The sequence below is a fragment of the Dasypus novemcinctus genome, chromosome 4 (genome assembly GCF_030445035.2).
Source record: "Dasypus novemcinctus isolate mDasNov1 chromosome 4, mDasNov1.1.hap2, whole genome shotgun sequence".
Lineage (NCBI taxonomy): Eukaryota > Metazoa > Chordata > Mammalia > Cingulata > Dasypodidae > Dasypus > Dasypus novemcinctus.
This window is the reverse complement of record NC_080676.1, coordinates 106,965,913-106,976,489: the sequence shown is the minus strand read 5'-3', so window position 1 is coordinate 106,976,489 and position 10,577 is coordinate 106,965,913. Positions and strand designations below refer to the sequence as shown.

The 10,577-nt window shown below is 35.5% G+C and overlaps 1 protein-coding gene across 1 annotated transcript; it reads left to right on the top strand.

Annotated features, from left to right (window-relative positions):
- The first annotated feature begins 9,426 nt into the window (after positions 1-9,426).
- On the top strand, positions 9,427-10,353 carry LOC101427471 (olfactory receptor 5K1-like). The gene has a single exon (XM_071214444.1). The coding sequence runs from the start codon at positions 9,427-9,429 to the stop codon at positions 10,351-10,353; it is 927 nt and encodes a 308-aa protein (XP_071070545.1).
- The last annotated feature ends 224 nt before the right edge of the window (positions 10,354-10,577 follow it).

Genomic DNA, 10,577 nt, shown 5'->3' with positions numbered 1-10,577 from the left:
GGATATATTAGTCAGCCAAAGGGGTGCTGAGGCAAAATCCTAAAAATCTTTTGGCTTTCATAAAGGTTATTTATTTGAGGTAGAAGCCTATAGTCACAAGGCCTAAAGAGTTCAAGTCAAAGTAACTTCCTCACTCAAACTGTGTTGCTACATGATGAAACAGGATGGTGGGTGATGTCTGCAAGGGTTTAGCCTACCTTCTTCCCTGTTAAAGTTCCATGGGTCCAGCTTCTTCTGATCTCAACTGTAGGTTGACACAAGGCTCATCTCTCTTCTCCAGGGCTCTTTGCAGATTCAGTTGCTCTGCTTTCTCTACAAGGCTGGTTGTGAAATATCAGATGAACAGCTTGGCTCTCTCCCAAGGGCTCCAGAATAAAAAACTAAAACTTTCTTCTCTGTTATGTCATTTTCTTTTGGTTAGCAGGTACACAACTTCCTATTGATGTGTCCAAATCAAAGGCCTAATCATAATTTAATCAACTAAAGGTGAGACCTCTGAATTTAATACAATCTAATATTGCCCAGAGGAACAGAACAGTTTATAAACACAATCCAATATCAATTTTTAGAATTCATAAAAAATGCCAAACTGCTACAGAAGATTTGAGGCAGGATAGAATAGGGACCTAAGAAGGAAGGGAACAAAAAAAACTAATAAACCACCCACACAAAAACTGAGGCAATGCCTTGCTAACTTACATCATCCTACTGACTCATATAACCAAGTTAAAAAGGGGAAGCTTAGAGCCCACACACCCAAGGGCTTCATTATCAGAAGGCAGCCAGCAACATCATTACATGGTGGGAAAGAGGGAAGATAGGAGGAGCACTACCACCACTATCCACCCACATAGCTTTCAGATTACCTCATGCTTCATGGATAGGGACCACAGACTAATCACCACCAGTCAACACATCCTGCAGAACTCATGGATAACAGCAAGAAGCCAATTATCAATGCAGAACAAACCCCAAAGCCCTACACAAATCAAAATACCCAATATATTCCCTTTCTTAGTCTCAAATATGTCAATCACCCAAGACCCTAGAGTTCTGATCCACATGAAACAGGGAAACTCAGGGCAGAATTCTGCATTTCTCCCCCTTGAGAGTGCCTGACTTAAACCCTGAAGAGGAATTTCTGTCTTTCTTAACTTTACTCTCCAATAAATTATCTGCTTTCCTCATTAACTGGTGGCTCATCCTTGAAGTCTTTCTCACAATGAAGCCAATACTTAGTAGCAATACTTCAATATAAGTATATCAATTCTAACAAATGTATACATTAATGAAAGAAGATTTTAATGGGGAAAAGTGTAGAAGAGGGAGGTTTGAGTTATATGAGAATCCCCTATATGTGATGTAACATTTATACAATCTAAAGCTTCTTTAAATATAAACACAATTTTAAAAAAGACATGTTTCTTAAAAACCAATCTATAGCTATAAGTATAAAGTGACTGTCACCATGGTTCCTGGTAAAACACTTTATCTTCTTTCTTTTCTTTTTCTTGTATTAAATTGACCTTTTTATAAGGTTCATAGATCACAAAAATTGTTACATTAAAAATATGAGGTTCCCACATACTCCCCCCCCCTCCCCCACCTTCCACATCAACAACCTCTTTCATCATTGCGGTACATTCATTGCATTTGGTGAATACATTTTGGAGCATGCTGCACTGCATGGATTATAGTTTACATTTTAGTTTACACTCTCCCCTAGTACATTCAGTGGGTTATGACCATATATATAATGTCCAGCATCTGTCCCTGCAATATCATTTACAACTCCAAGTCCTGAAAATGCCCCTATATCACATCTCTTCTTCCCTCTCCCTGCCCTCAACACTTACTATGGCCACTTCCTCCAGATCAGTGCTACAGTTTCTTCCATTACTAGTCACAACAGTTCCATAATAGTATACCAGTAAGTTCACTTAAATTCATATTTTATTTCTACATCTTCTGGACCCTGGTTTCGTGATGTCCACTCCACCTCCATATTGAGAGGGGGATTAGATTCCACATGGTTGATGGATATGATTCTCCTGCTTGGAGTTGTAGGCACTCTCGGATCCCAGGTGTGATTGTTGACCATCTTCACCTCCTTGTTAGCCCATCTGTGCAAACCCAACAAACCAGAGAGTAGAAGTTGCAACTCTGCTGAGACTCAGGGCCCAGCTAGCACATAGCCAGTCCAGAGATTGATGTCTCCTGGTTATACACCCACCCAAGCACCAACCACAGGTTCATTAAAAGTGACAGAAGACGCATGTGTAGAAAGGTCACATCTGAGTCCAACTTCATCACACTCAGGAACACAAATTCCAAACTAGGGCCCACTGACAAGGCACTGAACTCCAGAGCCAACTGCCATGATTGTAGAACCTGTGTGTCTCTGTAGCCCTCAGGAGCACCAGTACCTTGGGTTGTACTACTTTGGCTCTCTCTGGGTTCCCATATGACCCAGCAATTCCACTGCTGGGTATATACCCAGAAGAACTGAAAACAAGAACACAAACCAATATATGCACACCAATGTTCATAGCGACATTACTCACTATTGCCAAAAGTTGGAATCAACCCAAATGTCCATCAACAGATGAATGGATAAACAAAATGTCATATATACATAAAATGGAATACTACTCAACTGTAAGAAGAAATGGGATAACATGAATGAATTTTGAAGACCTTAGTTGAGTGAAGCAAGCCAGACATTGAAGAACAAATACTACATGACCTTTCTGATATGAAATAAGCAAACTGAGCTGTCTCAGAGAGCAAGAGACTGGATAATAGGCTTACAGGAAATTGGGAGGGAGAGGAAGGTTGTGAGCTGATGCCTAGATTGGTGAAACCTATGATAAGTTGGAGGTATTTGTACAGGAAAGGGATAAGATGGGGGCATAAGAATATCTTTGTTTAGGGCTTTGCAGGCTTGAGGGGGGCCCCAGTTGGGAGAATGGTTCAGATGGCCCAAGGATTTGTGGGGAGGGCTGAACAGGGGCAGACTTCTAGAGAGTGTGTGAGTGCTCATCTTGTCATAGTGTGTTATATCATTGGGTGGAGACCCACAAAATGAGTGGGAAGGTGTAGCCACATCCTGGGTAGGCCAGATGTTCTAAAAATAAAGGGAATTGTGTCTCTGGAGAAAATTGGTGACTCTCAATGGGGGAGGACAATCTAGTATGTCAAGTCCTCAGCATTGTTGCAAGTGTCTGTGGAACTGGTCTTTCAAGCAGTGAAGATTGATTGTCACTGTAGGTCCTGAGGGGAGGGGGAGAGGAATAGAATAGATGGAAGCAGGGTAACTAGGGGGCAATGGAAGTGTTCCACAAGATCATGCAATGATGGATATAGGACATGTTAAATTACATCAAAAATATATAAAAGTCTATAGGCTAAAATATAAGCGATAATGTAAAACATAAGATAACTAAAAATTTTGAAAAATGTACACTCTAAAATATAAATCATAGTGTAAACCAAAATGGAATGCTTTATCTTCTGATTACCAGTTCCTTTAAACTCATACAGCTGAGAGAAGACAGAACAGAAAGTGCAAATTTCCTATGTAGGTAATATGTGGAATCCTAGACCCATGTTTTCCACCAACAAAGGCTATGTTTTCATGTATAATATTCATTGAAGAAGCCCCATCATCACAGGACATCCACCCTAAGAAGACAACACAATTGTATCTTCTAAAGGCCATGTAATCAATCTTTTAATCCACAGTATCTGGATTATGAAGAATATTACAAAAAAAAAGAACTTAACAAACATCACATACCCTTTGCTATAAATAGGCTTCCTAGTCTGAGGTAATGTTATTCACACTCTATCAGCCCCCTGATAACAGTATGCCCTTAGTCCTTGCATATAGGAAAGACAACCCATGCCTGATTACATATTATTTTCAGCTAAGATGGATTTCTGCCTCATTCATGATAGAAAGGGTATATGTAGACACTTTTCCACTGAGTAGATTGGTATTTTGCAATTAGGAGTTCCATATTGGTCTTTGTTTCCAAAAAGTTGGAGAGTTAGCAGCAACAGAAGTTAGATAAATTTTGAAAAGTGGGATCTCATGTGCATATACGTGCCTCAATCTGAGCCAATGTAACCACTTTGGTTTTGTGTCCAATAAGCTAGCACTGAGGTAGGTGATGGACAAAGCTGGATGACCCCAACCAAATTAGTCACGCATATATTTGATTCTTGGTGACTCTTAACTTGGAAAATGTACTCAGGTTGGCATTACTATGTGATTTAAAAATCTCCAACTTTCATATCTACTCCAATAGATCCATCCACATCTTACCACAGATCCTGTCATTCTTGACCCTTAAATCATTCTCTCTCCAAACTATTGACAAACACCCAAGGTATTTGCCTCACTGAGAATCTATATGTACTTATGTCAAACCAAAGCCAACTTATACAATGGAAATTGATGATCAATACTACCCCAAAGGAGAATTTCCTGTTATTAATACCTTTCAAGGGCAGCCTGGGCAGATTCATTTTGCAGCATTAAATTTTCACATGTACCAATGAAGAATCCTAACCAACCACAAACCAGGCTAGACATTTTTCCTCCTCTGTCAGCTGGTTGTAAGGGAAACTGCATGTTTGCAAAAGTATAATCTGAGACAAAGATGTATAGTCCACCTTCTTGTACAGAGTACTGAGTCCTCTAGCTCAGTTAATGCCTGATCCTGGTCTTAGCCTTGATACACCCTTTTCATCTTAAAATGGATTACTACTGAGCTTGTGGAACATATACTTTTTTTTTCTACATATTTTAAACAGCCCAAATTTTATCTTATATTCCCATGACAGCTACTAAAAGATGCTTTAGGAAACCTTTGCTGAGCCACAGGAACAATCAGACTTATACAAGTACAGAAAATCCAAACATGCTTCAGAACAGAAAAACTACGTTGTACATGCTGAGGGCATACAACTTAATTTCTACCAATAACACTTTTTCAAAAGGGCTATGGAAATACCAGTTGAGAAAAACAGAACAAGTAGTTATGATTAGACATAAAAGTCTGAATTGCTTAATACAAGATAAACTTATCAGTTTTAAAGTTTCTGCATCCATTTTTAATGATTAGCGGAGTGGGAAGAGTAGGATGGTTTAATCTTATTCTGAAAAGAAAAGTTCCACAGGAGCCAAAATGAATTTACAGTCCAGGTTATAGGAATCCAAGTTACATGGCAATTAAATTAATAGTAATGCATAGTTATTATTTTCATACCAAATTCATGCTCTGAGTAACAAGAAAATCCTGTTCAGAATGACATATAATCCCAGTTTACCAACAGTTAGGTCACCATAGGCACAGAAAGAGTAAATTCAGACCAGGTCATCTCAATTCCTCAGTCCAGCAGCTGACTTGAGACTGCAGCTAAACTGCTCTACTTGTTTGGAACATATACTTTTTTTTAATCTGACATATAATAGATCATGAAGAGCAGTTCTAGACTGATGGCCAATTGATATTCCCTTCTCAGGTACTATGGCCATAGCAGAGTCCATAGAATAATCTGGGGCTGGTTTTTCACTTTTTATTTCTTTGGCACATTCATTTCATCTGTGCTGTAGAAACCAAGTACTTGTTCTAAACCCAAATGGATCTCTGTTGTGTTTCTCATATTGGGCTTCTTTTCATAAACTCCACATCTCTTCCCAGATATCCAACAACCTAGATTTTTATAACCTGTGGGTCAAGTTCCAGAACTGCTGCATCATCTCTTGAACACATAAAAGAGCCCTTTCGTACTTTGGGGACCCACACAACTGCCATTCTTCTCCCATTTGGATGTATCGTGTGGGGTATCTTCTATATCTATGTCAGAAATTTAAACATAGTAGGCTATAATTTTAATTTTAAGTCCAAGAACTGCTGTGTAGTAGTGGTAAACTAAGAGTTTAAAAAGAAAAAGGCATGTATTATTATATGTCTTTTTCTGAATTAATCATAATTTTTTCTGGACAAAACTTCATTTCAAAACATGAAAAAAATTAAATATTTAATACCATTTATTTTATTTAATATTTAAAATCTATTTCATATTTCATAATATGAAAAATATCTTATTATTTTGGTGTATCTAGCCAATTTCTAGATAAAAATTCATACAGTTGAAATGCACATCAAATGATTTACTGCCATCCATGTGCTATACCTAAAAAGTTTGGAATCCCTCCTAGAAGGGATTGTCAGAGTAAAAATAGATGGCAGTGTAAAACACAGGAGATAATGAAATAATCTAGGTAAAAGTCAAGAATGAAAGAAAAATTGGGGCTAAGATAGAAATAAGGGGTGGCTGAACTCACCACATATTTTAGTCTCTATACCTCCAAATCCTAATTATATTTCATGGACCATATTAATCCCACTTCCAACTGTCAGTGGTTAACCAGTCTACAACTGTTTTCTGCCTATTTGAGATATTATGAACAGAATGCCAAACAGGATTGTAATTATGATATTACATATGTTGGGACCAGCTTTGTCATCGTCAAACAGATTTTAGTGAGGGTCATCTTACTAACTTCAGTGTCTCAAAGAACTTCTTTAATTAATACCCCATGGTTTATATGTTTTAGGAACCAAATCTCCCCATAGAAATAAAATGATGACAATGTAAATAAATCCCTTTAGGGTTGATGGAGAACATATTTTGCTCTGAAAGGAATGTAATATTAACACTGACCTATTAGTCATCTTCAAGTTGTTCATTCTTTAATCCCAAATGTTTTAGGGAACAAGATAGATATTTTGAAATTCTGTAAATCCTAACACAATAAATCAAATAGCAAACTATTAAAAAATCCTTCCCTGTAAAATCGAGGTGAGAGAAATACTTTATTTTTTCTTTTGTTAATAACATCAATGCATATTTAATTATTAATATGTATTTATTATTTTTTCATTGTTCTTAGATTTCAACTCCTCAGTTATCTTTCTAGCTTTTCTCTAAGTTTAAGATTGTGGATCCTTGGATGAGATAATACTGTAGTGACTTTCTCTGATAATGCGGAATGTCAAGAAATATGGTAAGGTGACATATAAATTATTTAAAATAATACAGCATTGTACATTGAAAGTTAGTCCTTATTTATCTGAATGATTAAATGATTAAACCAATTAATGTTTTAAAAAATAACAAAATTTTATAAAAATTCTTTTTATTGCTGTTGTAATTATGGAGAATTAACCAGTTTTTAATAAATAATTTTTGTTATATACATCTTCTAAAAATACCTCTAATGCATAAATTAATAATGAGAATGAAAAGAATAGTTGTGAAAAGAAAACAAAATTTGTTCTCTAATATCATAATAAGTTCAAAGAATTATGTTTTTGTAGGAATTGGAAAATTAAGAATAAAGGTATGTTTTATTTTTATATTTAATTTGTAAGTATAGATACTTCCAAAAATCCTATTCAAGGAAGCAGAAAACTCAATTCAAATAAGAGAAAAACACTTGCATTGTAAAAAATGATAAAATCATTTCCTTGTTAGTCTCTTCCTCAAAATTAAAATCTAAATTTGCTGACATCAAGGAGGTAACTTACTGTCATTGGAAAGAAACAATGCAAGTTCATTTGTTCTAGGTGATTAGAGGTGGAGATGGGATTTGAATCATTCTGCTTTTTCTTAGCATTGTAAAAGTCTTTGCAAATAATTATGGCAACTTTTTTTTTCCAGTGCTGCAATCTAATAAAGAAATTGTTCATGAATGAATAAAAAGCAATGTACATTATCTGAATTTATTTGGGGTATTTAAAATATAATTGAATGTTTAGAATATGGAGATCATTGCAGACTGGATTATTTAGTTGAAAACTTAATAACATTTTATGCATATTTGTCCTTAATTAATGGGTGGAATTTTTATACATATATATATTTTAACAAGAATAGCTGGAATAAGAGCATGAACATAGAGGGTTTTTTTTAAATGAGTGTGGTACTCAGGGTGGAGGGAGGATCAGGTGAGCAATAATTGGGCAGAGTTATAAAGCTGGAAGAGCTGTTGTTACATGTAGGAAAAGAAGATGAAAGTGGGTAAGGTTAGCGAGAACTTTAAGTGATTCCCAAGGAATTTGAATCTACCTTATAGATACAAGGTTTAATGTTTTTTCTGGTGACAGTCTGTTGCTCTGTCAATATCAAGAAACTATGTCTAATGGTCTCCAATAAAGATAAATAGATCCTACAGTAATCAAAGGAAGGTAAGTTTAAATGAGTAACCAAGTAATAGGGAGCTCTTATACGATAAGCTAAATATATTAGAAGGAATCTCTATGGAACATGCTGGGCAAGATAAATGATGGGTGTTTAAAAATCTCATAATATGTTCACATTATGAGAGTTTGTTCAGAAACGAAGTAACGGAGGACATCAAGAGAACCTTAAATCAAGCAATGGATGTATTCAGATAAGTGTAGAAAAAATGATAATTTGTTTACAAGTAGTCTTAGAGAAATTGTTCTGCAAGGTAAGCATAGATTCTATACTGGGATGATATAAATGTGAAGGTGATAAATACAAATTATATATTAAATAAATATGTGGATATATATTTTCTGAGTTTCTAGGTATATTTCATTAAAGATGAACAGTCCTTTCCTGCATACTGGATGATCTTTCAACACTTCCTATAATATATAGATTAACCCATCTATTGTGCACTATTTTCAAACATAATTCCAATGGAAGAGTAACAGAAATGTTAATATATATATATATATGTGTGTGTGTACAGGATAATTGTTTTTGCTTGTTTTGTTTTGTTTTTTGAGGTACTGGGGGCTGGGGATTGAACTCTGAACCACACACGTAGGAAGTCAGCATGCAACCACGGAGCTGAATGGACTCCCCTGAGTTGTTTTTCTCATTTGTTTTGCTTGTTGTTTGTTTTTGCTTTTCTAATAGGTACCAGGCACTGAACCTGACATTCCATGTGGGAAGCAGGCATTTAAACACTTTAGTCATATACATTCCTGGTAATTGTTTTTAAGAACACTATAAGGATATTCAAAACAAAAACTTACATTGAGATTACCTGAAAATACTGCACCACAAATAAGTATCCTAGAATTTTGCACTATCCTTGCATAAATTGATACACCAAACAACCACTCTAAGAACTTTGGCAATTATCAAAATATTCTTATAAATCCTGAATAAATACCTTGAGGTCATAGACCTAAACTTCAGGAGATTTAGTTATCTCCTAGAATATGGGTAACTGCATTAGAAAGGCAAAAAAAAAATGTTTAAAGAAACTCCTCTGACTGCTTGTTGTACAAAAGGAGATTTGATGGGAACTTAAGACATTCTATTATAGAATCTTATTTCTCCATTATTTCTATTCCCACAGAGAAGGTAGAGATGACAGAAGGCAACTACTCTGTGACAACTGAATTTATCCTCAAAGGATTGACTGATGAACCAGAGCAGAAGATCATTCTATTTGTAGTTTTCCTTGCCATCTATCTAATCACCATGGTGGGGAATCTTGGTCTGGTGGCATTGATCTATATGGACCATCATCTTCACACTCCAATGTACATCTTTTTGGGAAACCTGGCTCTGATGGACTCCTGCTGTTCCTGTGCTGTTACTCCCAAGATGTTGGAGAACTTCTTTTCAGAAGACAGACTGATTTCCCTCTATGAATGCATGGCACAATTTTATTTTTTCTGCTTTTCTGAAACTACAGACTGCTTTCTTCTGGCAGCAATGGCCTATGACCGGTATGTGGCAATATGCAGCCCACTGCAATACCACACCAGGATGTCAAAGAAACTCTGTGTTCAGATAACTACAGGAGCTTACATAGGTGGAAAAATGCATGCCATAATTCAAGTGGGGTTTCTGTTTAGGTTAAACTTCTGTGGCTCTTATTATATCAATCACTTTTATTGTGATTTATTTCCACTGTTCAGTATTTCTTGTGTTGACCCCTATATCAATGAACTCATGCTACACATCTTTGCAGGTTCAATTCAAATCTTTACTAATATCACAGTCCTTATCTCTTATCTTTACATCCTTTTCACTGTTTTCAAAATGAAATCCAAAGAAGGAAGAGGCAAAGCCTTATCTACTTGTGCATCCCACTTTCTCTCTGTTTCGATATTCTATGGTTCTCTAATTTTTGTATATATTCAACCAAGTTCAGTCAAAGAAGAAGATAAAGATATAGCTGTTGCTATTTTTTATACTCAAGTAATTCCTTTATTAAACCCTTTTATTTATAGTCTAAGAAATAAGGAAGTAATTAGAGCTGTAAAAAGAATTACTAATAAATCTTAGAACATTCTGAAATAAATATTAGCCATTTTAACAAACAGATCTTAATATAATATTTTTTTGAGAGTCAAGGCATATTGGGAAAATATAAAGTAACCATTTTATATGTAAAATATTAAATCACTAAATTTAAATGATTTGAAAGTCAGGTAATCATAGAATAAATATATACATTGAGAAAGAACAGTTTCCACTGAGATGTATTTCAAAATCCAAGCTATTTGAAT

Bases quoted from the DNA above. Each gene is read 5' to 3' on its own strand.
- LOC101427471 (XM_071214444.1), top strand. From the start codon at position 9,427: ATGACAGAAGGCAACTACTCTGTGACAACTGAATTTATCCTCAAAGGA.